Source organism: Athene noctua, chromosome 17, assembly GCF_965140245.1.
Source record: "Athene noctua chromosome 17, bAthNoc1.hap1.1, whole genome shotgun sequence".
Classification (NCBI taxonomy): Eukaryota; Metazoa; Chordata; class Aves; order Strigiformes; family Strigidae; genus Athene; species Athene noctua.
In genome coordinates, this window is record NC_134053.1 from 4,131,598 (window position 1) to 4,153,095 (window position 21,498).

At 45.6% G+C, this 21,498-nt stretch overlaps 1 protein-coding gene across 3 annotated transcripts; it reads right to left on the bottom strand.

Annotated features, from left to right (window-relative positions):
- Positions 1-24: 24 nt before the first annotated feature.
- CCDC92 (coiled-coil domain containing 92) lies at positions 25-18,660 on the bottom strand. 3 transcript variants are annotated; one of them, XR_012634667.1, is made up of 5 exons: positions 18,442-18,660; positions 3,879-4,025; positions 3,461-3,502; positions 1,467-2,714; positions 25-721 (listed from the first exon to the last, which is right to left on the bottom strand). XR_012634667.1 is itself a non-coding variant. In XM_074920808.1 (5 exons), the coding sequence occupies exons 3-5, from the start codon at positions 4,006-4,008 to the stop codon at positions 1,939-1,941; spliced, it is 948 nt and encodes a 315-aa protein (XP_074776909.1). In that variant the 5' UTR covers positions 4,009-4,025; positions 17,589-17,739; positions 18,442-18,660; the 3' UTR covers positions 25-1,938. The 3 variants fall into 3 exon arrangements, 2 of the variants coding, with proteins under 2 accessions (XP_074776909.1, XP_074776908.1); XM_074920808.1 differs by adding an exon at positions 17,589-17,739 and having other exon boundaries at positions 25-2,714; XM_074920807.1 differs by having other exon boundaries at positions 25-2,714.
- Positions 18,661-21,498: the final 2,838 nt, after the last annotated feature.

Below are 21,498 nucleotides of genomic sequence, written 5' to 3' on the forward strand. Positions count from 1 at the left end.
CACACAAAGACTAAGCTTTGCCCGTGTGGTTGTAAGAAGTGTTTTTAATTGCCCAAAGCATCACTTCTGCTGTGCTTCGAAGCGGTGCCTTCCATCATCCTTCAACAAGCAGCAGGGGAGATCAGTCATACAATAGCTCGCCATAAAAATATGGCAACACCCACGGCTGGTTACTGCAAAACACTTGAACCCAGCAAACCCCACAGTAACGCTTGCTTTAACCAGCCCTTTTCCAAGCACGCAGCTCTTCCCTACCCCCAGCTGGCAAGGCCCGGCGCAGGAGAGCCTCTCTCGGCCTTCCCAGGGGTGGGGGCACACAGGGGCAGGTGGCCGCGGGGCTAGTGGACCTTCAAACCCCCTCCGGCCACACCGCACGGGAAAAACAGCTTCTGTCACCCTGCCAGACAGACACACACCAACACAGCTGCAGAAAAAGCTTAAGGGGGGGCAGACTACAGCTGGCAAGGGGAAGGGAAGAGGGCGGGCGGGGATCCTTCACCAGCTTTCAGAGAGCTCACGCGTTCCGAGGTTTTGAAGGCACATCATAAGCTTAGCAGCATTTGGGAGCCGTTGGTTCTTGCTGGTCCTACTCAGAGGCTGCAGACAAGAGTGAAGCAGAGGTGAGCTGGAGGCGCTGATCAGAATTTAAGAAAAAATGGTCAAATTTGTGCTCCTTTCCCAAAGTTACATGCTCTCACAGCTCGTGGTATGCCTTTCTTTCCTAGGAAAAAAATAATTAAAAAATAATCAAGTTGTCTTAACAGCTGTCAGGTCTACCTGTTGCTTACTAGGAAGGAGTAGGGGATTTGGGGCAAGTGCAAGGCAAGTCCATCCCAATCCACGAGGATAAAAGTGAAGGATGCCAGGTTCTCCTCCTCTGTGAATTGGTTATATCACTTAGTTTAAATACATTTTAGAGGGACAGCTCAGGTTTCTAAGCTGGCAGAAGCCAGCACTGTCTGCTGATTCCCAGAACAAGACTAAGGTTTTTCAGGACACAAAAATAATCCCTTTACAAAAAAAAGTGCAGGTTAGAGCATAAAGAACCATTTCCATATTGGATAGCCAGTTACATTTTCTCCCTGGAAAAGGAGCACTGAGCCAGTGTGGAAGGTGCTACAAGTGCAGAGTACTGACTAGTGTGAGATGTGTCATGGAGCCATTCAGGTTAAAACAAAAGCGAAACACACAACAAAAAACTCCCCACAACCAACCCAGTGTTCATACTCTTTCTGTGAGGATCACTAACCCTTTAAGAGAGTGCTCTATGCCCCCCGCCCAACCTCCCCCCTTTATTTTTTTTTTTTTTACTTAAAGCCACAAACCAAAGCATTTAGGATTAATCAAGTAACACTTGCTGGGACTCTCAGGATTTTGAGAAAGAAAAACTATGAACACAATTTGCAATCGAGAGCACGTGCCCGGGAGGGAAAAGATGTCCTTGGTTCATTCTGAAGTGTACGTACGTCTGCACTATTTTCAATGCTACGGTGCGAAGGGCTTTGTCCTGGAGGCGAGGGTTGTGTATGAAGTGCTCACACACACAGTGAAGACAAAAGAACCACTGAGAGTTCAAACGTCAACAGCCAATACGTATCGCTGCAGGTTTACAGGTAAGTTTGTTTTCACTAATATCGATTAATAACGCAGCCTGCAGCCTCGTGCCTTTGTCCACTGGTGTAGTTACAATACATGGAGCAGTGCTCAGAAGCAAGCGGTCAGGAACCCCTGATTTGGCCACAGCATCGAGTAGTTATACACCTTGCCGTATGAACACAGTCCTACTGGGTTTCGTTAGAGGAGCGTAATTATTCATGATGTATCTGGAAGAAGTTTGGCATGCATGGGGCATCAAAAGAAACTTTACTGCAGGTGCTATTTATCCTACAGGATCACAGTGCATAAAGAGCAACAGATAGAGCGGTTCAGTGACTTTCCTCAGACAGTCCTGTCCGTCCCTGAGTGCTTTCTGACCACTTTGCTGCCGTGGACCTGATCCACCGCCAGCGTCTCGACCTGGGGCTGCGGCGGGGGGGGCGCGGCGTGGTGGATGCGATGCGCCACCCCGATGTGCGCCTTGTGCGGCTTCTCTCGGGCGGGGCTCTGCGATTCCCCGCCTGCGCGGTCGGAGGCGATCGGCGGAATAACTAACGGCCTCTCCTTAATAAGATGAACCTCCGCCGTCTCCCTGGCCAGCAGAAAGGGCGTGGGATCGGGCATGGCATCCACGGGCTCTCGGAGCAGCAGCTTCCGGCTCTCCGACCCTATTCTGTAGGCCTCTTCGAACTCGGGGTTGAGCGGCGTTGACAGGCTCTTCTTCATCCTGCGCCGTGGAGTCTCGGGCAGTTTATCTTTGGGGGGGGACGGCTTATAGTTGGACAGGACGGGGCTGCCAGAAGGGGTCCCCTCCGAAGTCCCACTTGAACTCATCAGCTTCTTCTTAGTAGCGTGCAGTTGAGAAGTTAAATAAGCAATAGTGCTCGCTCTCTGCTCTAGTTCACTTGACAACATGTTGAGCTTATGGCTTTTCATTTTTAGTTCTTCCAAGTACTTCTTTTCTCTTTCTTTAATAGTGTTTTCCAGCACCATTATCATCGCATTCTTTTGTTCAAGTTCTTTCAATAATTCATTATTTTCAGCCTCTTTGGCTTTCAGCTGAGCTTCAAGATCTTCACACTTTCTTTTGAGTTCATCGCTTCTCGAACTACCGATTCCTAGAATAGAAAAAGCAGAAGTGTTTCAAGTTAACAATAGCCACTAAGTAAAACAGTGCAATAGGGTTGCTTTTGCCATCCCAAAGTCGTAAGAGAAAGCCTCTGAACAACATTGCTATGTCAAGAAATACCACGGAGTGCAGGCAAAGCTGCTCAGTTGCTTTGCTAAATTTGCCCATATTCTCTTATTTACAATACACACCCTGTCTGTCCCACATCACCCCGATATGGGGGGAGGCATGTCACCCCCAGGGAGCATTTTATTCCTGTGCTTCGCCTGCTGATAACATAATACATCCAAAACAACTAGAATCTAGTGTGTGTGCGTGTATATATATGTATGTCTCTCTCTATAAAAATATACATATATAAAAGCTTTGTGGTGCAATTAAAGTACCAGCTAAGTTTTAATAATAGTCTCACTCTTCTGTCCCTAAAATTCCTGACCCCTGTTCCCATACAGCATGCAGGGAACTGTCTAGTGAGAGAGAGGAGTCAGCAGTTCTACACTCTACTCCTGGCTCTTTCAGAGATTTCCTGTGTGACCTTGGGAAAGAGCTTGTGACATTTATTTCATAAATAGTAAGTCTGGAAAGTAGAAAACTACTCGTGTCTTTAGAATTTATACAGTCAACATGCCAAGCACAAAGTATTCTCACCTACTTGTAACGGAGAAAATACAAACATTGAAAAAGATGCAGAAGTTTAACAGGAACATTAAAAGAAAAATGCTATGTATTCCTTACCTGACAAGTCTGAACTCTTTACAGTCAGCTCATAGGTTAAATCTGAGGAAAAAAGTTGGTTTTGTTAGATCATCATCTACCCCATACACCACCTGGTGAGCATGTTTACAATGGCATACATCAATAAAAACTGAACTAACTGTTCCCCCCACACACCCCCCCCCGAAGCAATAATAGGAAATCAACTGCAAATTATCAAATCTATAAAACAACTGAAACTACCAGGTAACACGCTGCTTAATGTCAGGTGACATTTTTGCTTAATGACCACACAGCTGCGCCCCGAGACACAGGCTGGTCACCCTCCATGCACCCTGGTGCCGGGCTGCGTTGCTGAGGTGCCAGTGCTGCAGCAGGCAGCAGTTACTCCCTTCCTGGGAGAAGGATGAAGGGCGGCACCGGCACCTCTCCCCGGTACCTGTGCAGTGCTGCTGCAGGCGGCGGATCTCGGCGTGCAGGCCCTTCAGCGTGTTGGCATGTTCTCGCTGGAGAAACAACAGATTCTTCTGGGCACTCTGCAGCTGGTTCTCCAGGTTTGAAGTTGCCATCCTGACATGCAGTTACCCTGCCAGTAAACAGGTGTAGAATTGTAACAGTGAATCTTGCACGTACACAGATCTTCACTACAGCCAGGGTCAGCAGGAATAGCTGAATTCTGTTAATGAACTGATATGCAACCAAGCACATGCCACAAAAAGTTCATGACTATTTCAGTTGAAAATGCTCTAAATTCATAGAAAGCCCCACTATGCCCTAGGCCAGAGCAGTGTAGGGAACCTATTTGTTTGGAGTCAACACATTTAAAGGATTAACTTCAGACAGACTAAGTCACTAATCCTGTTACAAGATAAAAGTGGAGTTCTGAGAAATGGGCTAGTATGTCCCTCTGTCTTGTGGGGGTTTTCCAGTTACCTCCAGGGATACAGGAATTAGTAACGTCCCTGGACAAGAAGCACCAAATGCGCCATCTCTGAAGAGAACCGCAGCACAGTGAGTCTGACCCGCAGCTGGGCCCAGCGGTGCCGTCGGGGCCGAGGCTGCCCTGGGGCCCCTCAGCCCGGTGCGCTCGCTGGGGCCCGCGTGGGAGCGAGCTCTGGCTGCTCCTGCATCTCCTCAGAATCCACCCGGTGTGGGCCCAGGGCACCGGAGACTGCTGCCAGCCCTGATGCCAGGGAACAAGACAACTGACAAGGACGACGTTTCATTTAAAGAGAAAACAAACAGATTTGTCTTGCTCATGAGTACATGAAAAACCGTTATACCACTGGGTTTTCCTTGCAGAACGGCCTTACAAAACTAGGCCTGGACTGCAGCAGCGCTCAGCCTCAGATAAAGACAGAAATGGTTAACTGTATGGTGCCCAGAGGCAGCCTGAAGACGCCTGCACTGCCAGTGTTACTACTGCTCCTGCTAAGGAACGATGGTTGTACATATACCCACAGGCCAAACGGCCGAGAAACATCAGTCTGGTGGAGCTGGAGACAGACTCCCAAATGAATTCCCTGATGGAGAGGTAAAAATAGCTCCTGGCACCAGGCACAGCCAGATGCTTCCCCTGCAGAAGCACACGCTGTGACATTTAAAGGAGCACCTGGAGCAGCACCCAGACAAGCACTAACAGGAGTTACCAGGTCCCCAGTGAGATCTGATCACCAGGTCTGTCATGACACAATTTTGTTTACTGTCCTCTTCCCTAGTGAAATTTCAACTCGAAAATAAGTGTACTAATGAGAAAAAGCAATGACGACAGCATGCAGTCCTCCCGCAGCCTCCAAGCACAGAATCGCTCAGGTATGCTTTAGTATTCTTGAATTTCACGGTGTGATCGTCACCCCCCCTGCATACACAGGGCACGCCATGCTGCGACAGCTGGGGTGCACGGTGCTGCTCCACCCACTGCTGCTTCAGAGAGGCTGCTGGCTCTACACGAGAAGAGCTTTCCAGAAACCTATGTCTTTAATAGCGCCACACTACTATACTTTAAATTTCTTTAGCAAGAAAGCTGTCGTGCTTGAGAAGCTTTCTGAAAACTCTGGGAAGCCAACCTTCTTGGGCAGCTCAGGAGCACAACACCAGCACAAAAACGGGTGCACAGACAAAACTCTAGAGAGCCAGGCTCATAGGGACACCAGGGTGACAGGCAGTAGCACACACTGGGTGGGAATTGCACACACCATGACAAGAGGTACACTTTCTGGGGGACAGAGCAGCGCAGGGAACTGTCACAGCCCCTGGCCAACCATCAGGAGCGACGAGAGGTTTATGAAGTGCCTCTGCACGCTCCCTGTGCGCAGCCAGTGCTCTGGCCTGGCCGGGGGCCACAGCAGCCCTCTCCTGCTGCCAAGGGATCCAGCCAAGCAGGAGGAAGAACTGACAGATCAGCTAGAGACGGATAAATTGGTTACAACGTTGGGTTAAACACTGCTGATGCACCAGGAGCATTAGCTCTGTCAATAAGATATGAAAGGCTAAAATCAGTTATCTGTGTAGTTTTGTAAAATCAACGACAGTGTTTAGGTTACAGAGATAAGAAAAGAATCGGGACTGCCATTGCCTGGACAACCATATGCAATGGCATTACATCTACGGTCTGTAACTACAGGACCACATGTGCATAAGACAGAACTTAATTCTGTCTGTGGCTGTCTCATGGGCACCTTAACGGTTTTGTCTTGCCATGCCAAGTGTCCTCCATTGGGCTCTTTCTGGTATGTAGTTTTATGACAAAAATTTGATTCTACAAGTTTAAAATTGGTAGAGCATACACTCAGAGAAAGTAACATACTTTTGTCATTCCTAAACATAACACAGCCCTGCACTTAATTTTATAGTTTTTATTCCCCCAAAGACCACCAGAGCCAGTGCTCCTGCACCCTGGTAAAGCACTAAAGCACCTGGAGGGTTGCAGGGGGAAACCACACACACAGAGCCTGCCTGATTCACTCATGACCTTAACTGACATCATCCTCAACTGACTTACCCCTCCACAAGCATGTATTTGATTGTAAAAAAAATAAAGTGAGGGCATAAGAGTCTTTTAAAGAATCCACTTCTGTGCAAGGGGCAAACCAGAGCTCTTGGTTACTTTATAACAGAGATCAAAGATTAAATTCAGTGCTCAAGAAGAACGAGAGTAACAGCCTCAGCTCCGAGAGGAACAGGTCATTTCACAATCACCACCATTAGCGAATGAGCAAAAATCATGGACCAAAAATATTCTGAAAAGAGGTTTCTGGGTTGGCTAAACAGAAATAAACAGAGTTGTGCATACAGGCTCTTGCTCTACAACTTCTGGGGAGCTGCTTCTGAGCTGATGTGCTGGGACATTCCATTACTGCCACACCGGGCCCCCCCCCGACACCGTCCCAGGGCTATTTCAGCACAGAAATTACCGTGGGGCACCATTCATTTTAAAGATTGATGATATTTTAGCTGTGTTACATTTTCAAAGTGATATCACCTTGTTTGCAAAGCTGACTTCACACAGAAGCTTTACTGAATCATCCAATTTCTTAAGTGACCATTATACTCTTACCGACTGAATACGACAGCAGAATAAAACCTGCAAGAGTCTGTGCCCTCGCTGGAGCTCAGGCTGCATGGAACACCACGGCTCAGAAGGGATTTTTAGTCAAGGAATGTATTTTCCAGAAGAAACCAAGCACTGACAGTGCTAGGTGAAAGAACAGCCTACACATAATAATCCCGAAGCCTCTACTATCACCATGGTTACAAACGGTCGCTTTACCCCATAATCATAATCTGAACAGAAAAAGCAACAGTGTTTATAACTCAGTCCTTGCAATGCGTTTTTTAAAAACTAGTTTCTGAATGTTGGAAAAAGCAAAACAAGACCATCACTATTAATCTGAGTTGTTTTTTCACCTTGATTTCTTGCATCTTAAAGATCACACAAGAATTACCTACTCTGAAGGAAAAAAACCCAACAAATCAAACCACAAACCAGAGGCAGGCTAGTTTCATAGGCTTAGGAAAAAAATAAAAATTACCAGTACCAGAGCATCACCTTCCCTGCAGCACCAGTAAGTTAATCAGTGAGAGCAATTAAAGCAATCCACTGTTAGCTGCAGCCGCTCTGCACTAAGCAGTTCTCTCCTCGGAGGATAAAGGATCCGAGGGCTGACTGTCCCACAAGCCCTCTGCAGCCCTCCTGTCTGCCTGCCTGCTCTCCTTCACAGGAGAGGGAAGGCCACTCTGGTAAAGTCACAGCTTCTGCAGAATTTATGGGCAGCAGCTCCAGCTCAAAGCCCTCGCTATCCCGCGCAGTCGTGTCTGTTCTGACAGCACACACAAACACCGGGTGGCAATCCCTGTGTGGTGGTCTGGGAAACAGCCAAACCCCCCACCACAAACACAGGGAAAGGGTCTTGCATAGACAGTCACCATACAGAGATGCTTTTTGCTACAAAAATCTGATTAGAATGACAAAAATTAGTATTAACAACAATATATTCCAAGCCACTGTTCACTCTGTACCTACTCTACACCAAATCTTAAACACAATGTTAGACCTACTATTATTCAGGTCTGAGATTTGGGTTAAATAGATTTCAACTGAATATGTGGTATCTGTCAACCAAGATCATTAGCACAATATTAAAAATATTTTTGACTGCTTTTGCAGCCAAGCTTACAACAACATTTCTATTGCACAAATGAGGGAAGAAAAAGAATTCTCACCTGCAGTCTGAATAGCTCTCAGATACCCACGGATCACCTGCATTTCATCCAGTTCTAAGTTCAGCAATATTTTTCTCTGCAGGAACTTTTTTAGCCAGTGCCTAATGGAAAAGCTGGCCAAACTGCCAAAGCAGAAACCAGCTAAAGAGAAAACGTTTCTTTCCAGAATAATATAAATTTGGTTTATGGCCCTAGAACTAATACAACTGAATCGGGCACAAAAAGATTAAAATATGGATAGAATATACAGTAAGCTAGGCCAACAGTCTAGCCAACTGATTTGTTGTTGGGCAAGTTTACCAGATATTTTCTGAAGATCAGAAACACGGGGTTAAAAGGAGGGAAAAACCTTCTCAGCATGACATCGCAGAATTGTCCTGACAATTGTTTTGGTTTGGGGCCAGAGAAGTCTCTTCAGACACCTGAATAAAGAGCCTAAAGAGCCGGGAGACACCACGCCTATTTTATAAAGGGTCAGAACCAGGGACAGACATAGACCTCCTGGCTGTGACCTCCTGGCTGTGACCTCCTGGCTGTGACCTCCTGGCTGTGACCTCCTGGCTGTGACCTCCTGGAGGCTCCCAGCCACGCTGCTTCGCAGGACAGGGCAGGAGGGGCCATTACTTGCTTCCACAGAGATGCAGTGCTGCTTGTTTCCAAATTGTTATGATTTAGTGTGATTATGCTCTTATAAAGCCCACCCAAATAATGTATTTCAATTTAAAGCATACTGGCTGAAAGTGTTTTGCAGGGTGGTGGGGTTTTAAAGAAGCAGCAGCATGAAAATATGCTGATTTATGACTGGGAAGTCATTTTATACAAATAGTTTTCTTTGAATAATTGGATTATTGACACACTGACAGCTTTTATTTCTGTTTTCCCCACTTACAGTCAGTTTGCATATTTTGTACATTCTATAGCACTTTACAACTCATCAACTTCCTTGTTTATTTAGGTCAGGTAAATATCAAAGGACACCATGCAAAAAATAGAAACTAATTTTTAAAGCCAAATACATTAACAACTGTCATGCAAGTTAAACCATGCATTGAAACTTGAAAAAGCTATCATAAATTAACAGCACCCCTTTAATTCTGCATTCTCAGGTTTACCATTAGTGAAAGCTGCTACAATTACATAAAACATTTTATTTAATGTCAGTCTCAAACTTGTCAGCAGCTCATTGGATACAACGCAAGTGAGACCTACTGAACCATGCCATCTTAGTCAAAGTTTTTAAAATGGGAACAGACTCAGGAGATGTAATGAAAAGGAAACAAATATAATTAAAAGGAAATAATAGTTTCTTTTAATACAAGGTGGTGCAAATTTCCCCACCACTTCCCTGTGCAGATGCTTTGACTTAGTTCCAGGGAATTTGGTTAGTGGGATTTACAGCTACTCCAAGTTCCTGAACAATTCTTATCTCTGTTTCTTGGTATGCAGCATGCACAGCCACAAATCACATCCAACAACTGCTCTCATGGGCAGCTGAGATCTTATAGAAAACATGGTCTTGGGAGGGGTCAGTCTAAAGAAAAAAAAAAAAAAAATCTATTCAGGTATGTCTCCCATAGGTGTTTCAAAAAGGAAATCCTATAAAGCAGTTCTGGGATTGCACTAGGCTGATTTCATCTCCTGCTCCCTGAAACAAGAAAGAACGTGCAGCCAAGAATAAGGCTGCGATCAAAAAGCACAAGAGAAGCTGCAAAATGTACAAGTCAACTGAGCCCTTAATAGATGAGCAACCTTCACTCTCTCACCATGGAAATCAGTGGGACAGCACTCTCAGCAACCAGCCCCTGGCTGGATTCCCTCAGATGAATCAAGCCAATGCTGGGAAGAAACTGCAACTGCATACACCACAGAACAGTTATGTCACTATGGTTTTTCCCCCTTTCTCCTTGTCTCCAAAGCAACTTAAAAAAAAAAAAAAAAAAAAAAAAAAAAGGTTTACTATGTTTTTATACAAAAGGAATTGTGCAATGCAGAGCTAAGCAAACTCCCACTAGGAATGCATATGTCATTTGATAGGGCTGATAAAACATTAAAAAGGGGCACTGCAGTGTTCAACACAGCAAGGGTAACACACCTCCTCTTTCTCAGGAAGGCTTGTGCTGAACACCACCAGTGTCCAACCCGTCACAGTTACACAGGCTTTATCAGGGTGGCATCCTGCATTTGACCCTTAAAACATGCAAAGTTTCTTATTTCTCATGATCACCACCATCACCGAATGTTTCTAGATATAGCTCAAAGACTGAGCCTCAAGTCCTCCAAACAATGGAGTCACAATTTCTCTTTGACATAGTCTAGGAGGAACAAATAGAATGAATTAAACACATTCCCTTGGGAACATTAAGTACAACACTTCAATCCTTGCTGCACCTACCTCACCTCATCTTTCAGTGAAGCGGAGAAGGTAACTGAATGTTCTTCTGAGCTCACCTTAAAAAAAGAACTGCTCTGTCTCTTTTACTAGTGCATGCCCCCTTAAAGAAGGAAAAAATTAACCTTAAATTGAAAACTAAAAATATTAAACAAGAGCTTCCAAAATGCAACTTCATCACATGCTCACCACAAAAAAAAAAAAAAAAAAAAAAAAAATCACTAACATTTTTAACAGCCAAATCTTGCCTTGCAGATGATGTGCAGGCTCCAGGCATTTTCTGATCTTAAGTATTTGGATAGAGTTCAAAATATTTCAAGGCAATGAGCATCTGGCTGTGTATTAGGTGCCTTTGTACGAAATCAGAGCATCTCTATACCCCATTGCAAGATAAGAGGAGGGAGATGCTAATCTCTGATTTTAGACACAGTCCAAAGGAAGCTACTGGAATGAAGCCCAAACCACCTCAGTTATTTAACATTTTCATTCCTGTTTTGTACCCACTAAATAAAACAGAATAACCTCCTTTTACATGGATGGGGTGACTGTCACCTGAGAAGCTGCTTTAGCTCTCTGCCAACACATATCCAAATCTTCTTGAATCATCTATGGGCAGGCAGGCATTTTCCTCTCAACTAGTGTCTAGCCAGTGCCCCCTCAAAATGTGACAAAACTGCCAAAATGCTTTTTGTATGCTATACAAAATACAAGAACTAATTAAGGACACAGGAGTCTTCTTGGAAAAACCTTGAAAGTTTTAGCCAGTCCCCATTTTAAAGACTGTCACTGAACTGACCAAACATTTTAAAATAAGTCCAATGATAAAATGCCCGACAGACACTTAGCTGTTCTTTGCTTAGATCAGCTCTCCATCTCCAGAGACACATGCCATCCCCAAAGTGTCTGTTCAGCTTATTTCAAAGGACAAGATAAAGAAAATCCTGCCCTCTCCACAGCCAACTTGAGGGCTTTGCTATCTTTCTGCCTGGACATTTGCTTTAACACCCCCCCAACCCCTTATACTTGTACTAATGTAGATCTGGCAATAACACCATTTAACAACAGCCTATTACACAGCTTCAGATTTATGTTTGCCCCTGGTTGATCCCTGCATTGGACTAAACCACTCTAACTAGTTCCATACGTCCTGAAGCCACACTTTTCAGACTATATGCTGGGCCTGTACAGCCGCCTTCTGAACGTCCTTCCCCTTCTCCAGTGCTCCCTTATCAGCAACGAGCACATCTTACAGCAGCAACTCTATCCCCCTCTTCCTCTGCCTTCTGTGTTAAAGTATAACAATACTTACACGTAATTGTCTCAGTAACTTATTTTCGTATTCTTTTAGTTTTTCTGTTTTAAGCCAAGCAAAATCGGTAGTTCTTTCCTAGAGACAGCTAAGGGGGAAAAGGAAACATGCCACTCTCCTCCCAGAGGAAGGATACGATTTTGCTTTCCCAGATCCTTTTCTATTTCTAGTGCTTTTCAGTGCTATTTTACTCAGTTGTTTCTCCGCCCTGTTTCCCCTTTTCTGATCAGAGATTCGGCAGGCTCTTCACAGTTAATCTCTGAATGTCCCTGAGGAAGCATAGGTTTTAGTATTTTAGTAAGAAAATAATTTTCTGTTACTCCAACAGCAATTGGTATGGCAGCAGGAGGAACAATTAAGTGGACACACTCCTGGTAGCAATGATTTCATTCTTCCAGATGCTATAAATGAACAAGCTGGTACTCTGCACAGAAATCACTGACTGCTGAGGTGCCTGACTGTTTACCCGAAGTCATGAGCACCAACAGGAAAAATTCACATGGAGTTTTCTCCATCCTTGAGACCACCCAACCCCAGAGCTGTCACAATGGAAGCAGGCTAAAAGTAATCAGGTATTAAGATCACTACTGTGACAGAGACTATTAGAGAATCGCAACAAATGGTCCTGCAGTGGCACTTTATACAGATACAATTACTCTGGCCAATACCAGGGTATCCATTGCTATGGCTGTACAGCTGTCAAGAAGCTTACTTTGGCAGAAAGCACCGAAAATGACGTAATTTGGGCATAATTCACTTCGCGGAAAAAAAGAAGCATAATCTAAATAACACCAATTACTTCAGAAGAACCCCTTCAACAATGACGAAGTCTGTGTAATTTTATTTTTTATTAAAGCGACAATAAACACCCTCATGAGTAAGGCTGTATTGTAATTTAGAGGAACAGGTTGGTTCTCTTCTGCTTTCTAGCACACGGTCCTGATGCCTGGCCTTTCTATTTTATTCACCCTTTCATTCTGAGGATAAATTAGTTTGTTATTTTAATATAAACTCCATCAAAGCCACAGAACACAAACTGCACCCCAATCACAACCAGTCAGTTATAATATGGCAAAGATACACATTATTCTACTAAATCAAATTTCTTTTATCAGAAGGGGAATGAAATTAATATTCAATTCTCCCAGATTAACACGGTATCAATGTTACACATAAAAATGAGCCTGATCCTATTTCTTTCAAAGTCATTAAGACAGTTTCTCCAGCTTCAGTTAAAGCGAAATCAGGACTTAAGCCCTAAGGTGGTCTGTGGGAGGTTTTTGTACAGGAATATGTTAAATATAACTCCAAATTTATGCTACAAGTTAATATACAATGGAAAAGGGTGTGTGTGTGTGTGTTTCAGCTATCAAATATTTACTTAAGAACACTTCTTGTTCTCTTTTAATTTTATTCTCTGTGATCAGTAACATGGAAATTGCACAAGAACTCAAAGCAAATGTATTTGTGTCAATTTTAAAAATGTCCCAGTTCTGACGGCTGAATGAAACACAAACCAAAGTGTGTTTGGTTTGTGTTTCATTCAAAAACCACAAGTGACTTGGGTGGTTTTTCCCCCCCCTATAACAGGAAAATAACCTGCCACATGCCACACAGGCATGCAACTATTTAGCTATCCAGCCTAGCGTGACTTTGTCCCACCCCTACCACTTGCATATATTGAGCAAGAAATTAACTGTTGGGTTTCTGAAACACTTCAAAAATCACCTTCCTGGTCATTCAGTGAGCCAGGTCGTGGAACTGGTTCAGCTGACAACAAACCCATTTTTCCACTGGCTGTTTTTCAGGCGACAGGTTCACCATGCAGCACTGCAGACACCTGATAGGGAAAGTGTGTGTGTGTGGGGGAAATAATTTTAAAAATCTGCAACCAGGTTGGGGGTGTGGTACAGGCAGAACTGCTTCCTGCAGCAGCGCCAGCTCTGGGCACTCCTCTGAACACGAGCTCCTGCTGCAAGAACTGCAGAAATGATGCTTTTTGAGAATTTATGTGGAATATTTGTGAAACACATTAAAAGGCACTGAAGCCTTACAGCAAGCTAAATAAATCTGTTCTAGGAGGGATCCATTTACAGAGAACAGCTATTGTAATAGCAACTCTACAGAACAGCACAACTATTTTTCAGGCAAGTTTAACAGGCTGAGTACTATGCTTTTCTCTAATGCACTCTGTGATGCTGTTTCATAAGCCATTGATTTTGTTATTTTAGAACAGCAACTAACATCAAACATACAAAAACAGGTCTCCACTTTGCTAAAGTAAAGGTTTTGAGAGATGCTGATGAAGGAAATGTAGTGGTGGTGATGAGCTATTTGGGGTTTTTTTAAGTAAACAGGATGGCAAGACAAAGAATTTCAAACAACGGTGCTTTGTACTCTTACTTACATAACTTGGGTATCTCAAATTGAGATAATAAAACTGTATACAGCTTAAATCAAGCTTTCATGAGGAATGGAAAGCAAACAAGCACACATAGTTTCATTACAAAGGAAACCTGCTGCTAATGACATCATTCACACGATTTTTTTGCACAGATGGACACTTCCTAAGCTTGACACCTCTACTCCAGAGACGCGATACACTGCACCTTTTGTGCCCTCCCTCTGGGCACTGACTCCAATTACAGGGAGCTACTGTTCCCTGGCATATTTTTAGCCTTTCTACAGGCAGTTACCATTCTGTTTAGGGAGAAGCCATGAAATGTTACAGTTTTTAGTCAAGCTGTGTTTTTAAATAACATTCATCTTAAATCCTGCCTCTCACTCAAATAGTTAAGACCAACAAGCAGCAACATATTTCAATATTTTAAGTACAAATCAAAAGTTTTCTAATAGTGAAATGAGAGCAAACATGCTCCTCAGTAGCAGGAAAGCAACAGCTATCTAAATAAAAGGCGCTTTTTTCCAGGATTATTTAAAAATACCCAAACAAACAGCTTGCAGAAGTTCCGATACACTCCAAGAACACTGTTCTCAGCAGTATTTTGTCATGCCTCTAACTTTTAGCAGTAAGTAAATGTATTGCTCCCATTTATAGTACCATGCTCTTTAACATCACCAGGAGAAATGAGCTGGTAGATAATGGTAAAACATTATTAGACAAAATTATTCACCGATCACATGGAGATACCAACTAACGCCCATTATCACACTGCTAGACATCCTTCTTCAGAGTAAGACCATTTTTACATCACTTAAAAATGAGCACAGACTAACGAGGCACACATTCGTTGAAGATACCACAGCCAGATACAGGAAGGATGCCAGGTCTCATCAAGCAAGCGAAGGAATCAGAGGTGAGGTACAGCAGGTAGCAACCGGGGCACTAACATTCAAACCTGGCTCTCCCAAACACACTATTAATTATTTTAATTTGCTTTTTCACACGCCGCATTAGATTAGTGCACAAGAAAGGAGCAGAGTTTGTTTCGGCACGCTGCAGATGCAAAGGAAACCAGAGCTCTAGCGGTAAGATTTCTGCCGGAACAAAGGGCACCCTCCCTGCCTCAACTCCACCCCGGCGCTGGGCAGCAGCACTCAGTACCATTGTTCCCAGGGACAGAACAAGCTCTGCCAGAGACTGTTCCAACAATACCAGTTATGGTTACACAGTATGAACTTATTGCAGCATATTCCCATCAATAACAACAGTGGGGAACCTGCAGTAAGGTACACAGACCTATGTCGATGCTTTTCAACGTTTCACAGCTATTCACCGTGTTTTCCTCTGTGCTGCAGCGCACGAAAAGGCTGCAGAAAGCCAAACCAGAGACCTTTCATGCACCTATCTTTTTTCAGCACCAAAATCCTTAGATCTTTCCTTTCTTCATCTGTGGCTTTGCTTTTCAAACCAGTAGTAGGAAGAGCTACGCCCTTGATCTAGTCAGAACACACTTAACTTTATTTCCACTAAAGCATCAAGTTACCCGACACGCAGATTTCTCAGTAAATCACTGCTCATCAAAAGCCACCACTGTTACTAACAGACACACATATGGATACACAAATATATACAGAAAGTGTCACCTGTCAGCAAAAAAATGTCTTAAGCATTATAAACAGTTTCAGAAAGATGAACGTGTCCGTTCTCTGTACAAACTACCATTTTTTTAAAAACTTTACTATGAAAACTGAGGTTAAACGCGAACTTGAGTAAAAAGATGAATTACACAACAGTATTCTGTTTACACAAGTATTGCAATACATTGTGAATCGTGGGAATATAAAAGCAATCCTTCAAAGTTTTGTTACTTTAAAACACCATTTTTTAAGCCATAGAAAAGTAGTGAGACACCTAGAAAAGAGAGTCTAACACAGGAGCAAAAGTAAATTTGCAAACTAGTTTATTACAACTGTATTCCCTCTATTATACTGTTTATAATGTTCAAGAAATATTTTACTTTGCATTATGGTTCCATATTCTGGAATAATAGCAGTGGGGAGTTTTTCTTCTGCCTGCTGCTGTTAAGGGATTGACTAATGTAGTAGATCTGGATGAACAAATACATTATCCTTAATACCTATAACCTCTTGAATTAGGGCACACAGAGGAACAGTTTGATTTTTATAACTCCAGTGACAGAAGGCATTAAAAAAAAATAATTAAAAGCCCTGAAAGTATGCAGTTACATCTGAAATCTCAAGTAAAGGAAATAACTTTAAGGAATGAAATCAGATTGCTATTCTAGAGTTTGCAGCAACTACTGGACTGAAAAACTACATACAGCATTTGGACTGGTCATGAGACCTTTGCCCTTCCTAAGGGGATGGGGGAAGAAACTTTACAGATATACTAAGGAAAAGTATGGTAATAGTCTGAAAACCACTAGCTATGTGTTAGTTCTGCCAATATTCTTTTCTTCTATTGAAGCAGCTGACACTTTCCTCTGTTATAACCTCCTGATCTTTGTTGTTTCACTTAAAATGACTGATGGAATCTCAAGACAACCAAAAGCTTGAAAAATTTAACAATGCTACAAGTCTGCTATTACCTGTTTATAAAGCACTTGCTTTAAACACTCAAAAAGCAGTGTGCAGTTTAAGAGCATAAATGTCTGTTTCCCAGAGGTTCAGTCACAATAAAGCACTACAGAATTACATCCATTAATGAGCAGGTTATATGGAAAAAGGCACTGTATGTAAAATCACCTCCATCTGTGTGTTTTGTTTTAATTATAATTTTAATTTTAATTATTTGCAAAAGCATCAATAGCACTTTTTAAGCTTAAGCATCTTACCATCTAGGCAAAGCCAAGAAGCACCCTGGATGCTTATGCACCTGCAATGCAGATCAAAATGGACAATTCCACCCTCGGGGCTGCCTCAGCTTTTGTGTTTTTATTTACCTTCACTGTCTCAGCTTTACACAATTTAATAAGGCCAACTCAAACGCATACCACTGCTGTCCAAGGTGGGAAGGGCCCCTCCTTCCACCCTGCTGTCCCACCCCGTGTCCTGCGTGTGGAAACAGAGCATCTATGCGGCTGGAAGAATCTCCATGTCTGAGGACGCCCTGCACTTCTTCGCTGCCGTAGCCACCAGCGACAGGCACACTCTCCTCAGAAGGAAAAAAATCTCATCTCAAACGAAGATCACTCCCTACCTACTCCAAAACGCACACAATCCAGCCATCCCTCCATCTTCTCTTTTCAGGCCCCGTGTTACTCACGAAAACGACACTGCTGGCACTTTCTAAAGTGTAAACGTACCGCGCAAAAGGAGACTGTGAAGGATGAAAGAGGATGCGATGTAAAACCTGCCCCAGCGGGTGCGGGTGGGAGTCAGCAGCTCCACCGAAGGCTCAATTGTGCAGAGGGACGCTGGGCTGCGAGGTGCACGGGCGGACCGCTCCCTCCTGAGCTAGGATACATTCGCAACCAGAAATTAAAGAAACGTCCTTGCCAGCAGAAACGGAAAGATAAGGGGTAGAGTGAGCTGCAGGATAACCCCTTTACTCCTCTGCTGCTCTAGTGACCAGAAAAAGGGCTTTTTATGCTCTTAAGAGAGAAAAAGAGGCACTTTGGTCCAGCGCCAACACCCCTCGGACAGCCAGGCACACCGGGGCCGGAGCAGCCCAGCCCGCTCGCCCCCCCCCCCAGGCTCCTCGCCGCATCACAGCGGGCGGCCCGGGGGGCTGCCCTCGCCCCACCGCCGCGGCTGGCGGCCGTCCTCCCCCGAGGCGCTGCTTTTCCAGCCGGCGCAGGACCGCGATCACACCCCCCGTTCCTAACGCAGAGAGGGGCGCTCAGACACCCCCCGCCGCCTTCGGGGGGACGAGACGGGACGGACGCGCCTCACAACGCCGCGGCGGGCGGGAAGGGTCTCCCCGGCGGGCCCGGGGCCCACAGGAGACAGCCGGGGAGGGAGCGGGGTGCGTGTGAGGAGCGGGGAAAGGCCTCAGCTCCCTCACGGAGCAGCGATGCCGCTAACCCGCCCCGCAGCCAGCCCCGGCGGGATGGCGAAGGCGGTAAGGCCGCCTCGGCCGGCCCAGGGTGCCGTAACCCCCCCCCCCCCAACCCGCACTCCCTCAGCCGAGGCCGCCGCCTCTGCGCGGTCCCTCACCTGCTCAGCGCTCCGCGGCCGTGCCGAGCCGGCTCCCTCGGGCCGCCCAAGCCCTCACGGCCGGGTCAGCCGACGCTCATCGCCCCTCGCCACCACCAGCCCGAAGGAGCCGAGGGGCGGCCCGCGGGGCCGGCGCTTACCGGCCGCGGGGTGTGTGAGGGCCGGGGGGGAGCCGGCACCGGGGGCGGCGGCGCAGGCGCAGGTGCGGCTGCGGCAGCCCGGCCCGTCGCTATGGCAACGGGGGGCGGTGCCACTGCTGGCAGCGGCCCCGCCCACAGCGGGAGGAGCGGGCGGGGCGGGGGGCGCGTGCGCAAGGGGCCGCGTGGGAGCACGCGCGTGGTTTGTAGGGCGGGGTGCACGTGCCGCCGCGTATGAACACGACGCACGCACGCACGCACGCACGCAGAGGGGCACGCAGGTGCGTGTGTGCGTCAGCACGTTTGGAGCCGCGTGCACACGCGTGTGTGTCTGTGTGAGGGAACATGGCGGGGGCTGGGCACACGGCTGTGAGCAGCAGCTGTGCGTGCTCCGATGGACCGTGGGAACGTGCCTCGGCGGGTGTTTTGGGAGGAAAAAAGGAGGGTGCGTGGAGCTGGGGGAATTCGTGTGGAACGGTTCATGTGTGAAGTTCCCTCCCGAGGCAGCAGACTGCTTGGGGTGGAACGTCTGCAGCCTGTCCCTGTCCCCACACGCACCTTGGCTCTGCAGTGTCGTTTCTGCATGAATTATATACACAGCCACCTTAAACTGCACACCACCTGGGTAGGCCCTGGGTGTGCAGCCCTACGTGCATCTGCGTTGCCTGCGTAAAACCATGTGGAAGATTATGCCCCGTGGCATAATCGCCGGCATGTGATTCTATTTCTGGCAGATGCACACAAGTTCAGATGAGCAGTGGCGGACATGCACAGAAATTCCCACACAACTAATGAGTACAGAAAGGTCGGGGCAGTCGGGGATTTGCCCATGACCAGGACATCGCCCCTGTGAATGGCACGCATAGGAACAGCCTGATGAGATTTATCTTGCATGCAGATTTGCACACTGTCTTTTCCATGATCGTGATAAAAAAGATACTTCATTCAAGTGACTTCAAAATTAAGAAACAGAAACTTCATTTTTTAAAGAAGACAACAGAAAAAGATGATAACAAGTTTCTAGAACTTAGAGATAATAATTTTTTAAGGAAAATGAAATACTACACCCAACACATGACTATTTCACACCTTCACCCAAATCAGATTCAGCATTAAGCTGCAAGCTGGTGGATCTACGTACCTTCAGTGTGACTGTTCTGTGTGAGGAAACGCAGGACAGATCTACACATGCTTTGCACCTTGCGGCTCCTAAAGCTGGGGAAAATGAAGCGCAACATAAACCTAAAGGGAAATATTTTTAAGAAAGCTTATTAGTTCTTAGTCAAAGCTAAAACCACAGAAGACCAGTTTTACATTTTAAAAAAGACTGGTACAGGGGGAGGTTTCAGTGTACTAGCAGTGATGGAGGAAGGCCCTGCAGTGGGAAGGGGGAGGCTGCTGTGTCCCACCAGCGTGGGGTGGGTGTGAGCTGTGTCCCCACGGCACCTCCCCAGCCTTGGGCACAGCGGTGCTGGCAGCTGGTGGCTCCCCACGCCCCATGGCTCCCCCTCCTTCGTGCAGCAGCTGCGCAGAGAGGCTGAACTCAAAATGCAGACATAGACGCAGAGAACAAGACCTCCGTGATTTTCCTTCCATTTTATCTCAGTTCCATCCAGCTTTTCATATAAAATGTGGCCTCTTAATTTAGGATCCCGTTAGGTGACGAACTAGTCTGAGAAGCTGATTCATTTAGGACCGGTGCCAAGAGAAATGCATTTGCCATTTGAATCATCCTGGCAGGGAAGACAGAAGGATGTTAAATTCAATATGGATCCCTAATAACCTAACACAGATGAAGGAAAAACCCCCAGCTGTGCTGCTGGAAGGAAAGTGCTTTTTATTAACGGACCTTAAGATGTGACATTCATACAACAGAAATATACCCTGGTACCCCATGTAAGGAAAACGTATTGGAAACAAAGGGATGAAAATACATTCCTTCAGAAATAAAATTGAAATAGTCCCTAAATACTTTTTTCCATATCCCCCTGGTTTCTCTGAAGTTTTCAGTTCTGTGAAGTTTCAGTCTGCAAACATCACCCCAATTTGTCATCCTTTAAAAGGCTGCTCTGTTTCAGCAGCACCAGCTGCTGCCCCTCGCCAGGTGAGCAGCCCACTGAGCTGCCCCAGTTTCTTCATGTTCAAAATGGGAATATCTTTGTCTTGCAGCATGCTGCAAGCATGGTAATTATGTGTCATTAATATCCACAAAGATCTTTAAAAATCCTGAAGAGGAGAGTGCTGTGTAACACAGTTAATTATAGCTCAGCGACTTCTTTTTCCTGAGTTGGGCTGGAGGAAGCTCTGGCCCCGAACACAACTCATGAACTTTGGAGATGGCCAAGGGCTTTTCTCCAGAAATTCAAATCCCCAATGCATCGAAGTGCAAACACAGGCCTGAGATATGAGCATCTTATGGTAAAATCTGACATTGTTTATGCTCCACCAAAATCAGAGATCACAAAACGCTGTGATAAGCTGTGCAGCAGTCCTTAAGGCCCTATGCTGCCTGTGGGTTGTACCAATGATCAGTGCTTCATGCAGTCAGAAAACTGCAGGCATCCTTTCAAAGACTGGTTCTAAGCAACCACTCCAGGGTCAGACAGAAAATCCATGGGGAAGCTGAGACAAAAACTTCTTAACTCCCATGATTTGACAGGATCAGGCAGAAAATCGAGCAAACAGACTCTGGATCTGAGGACCTCCGAGTCCTGGACTTTGGTTTAAAGTTCAGGACTCAGACTTCATGACTTATTCTTCAGCCATATGGTCAAGGACCGCAGAGCAGGGAACTCTTTGCATGGGTGGATTTGCCAGGATTTGATGGGATGTATTTGTCTGCACAGATTGCCAGGACCTTGTTGCTAAGCAGAGAGTCGCACATTGGCCAGTCTGTCTCAGGACCAGCTGAAGAATTGTT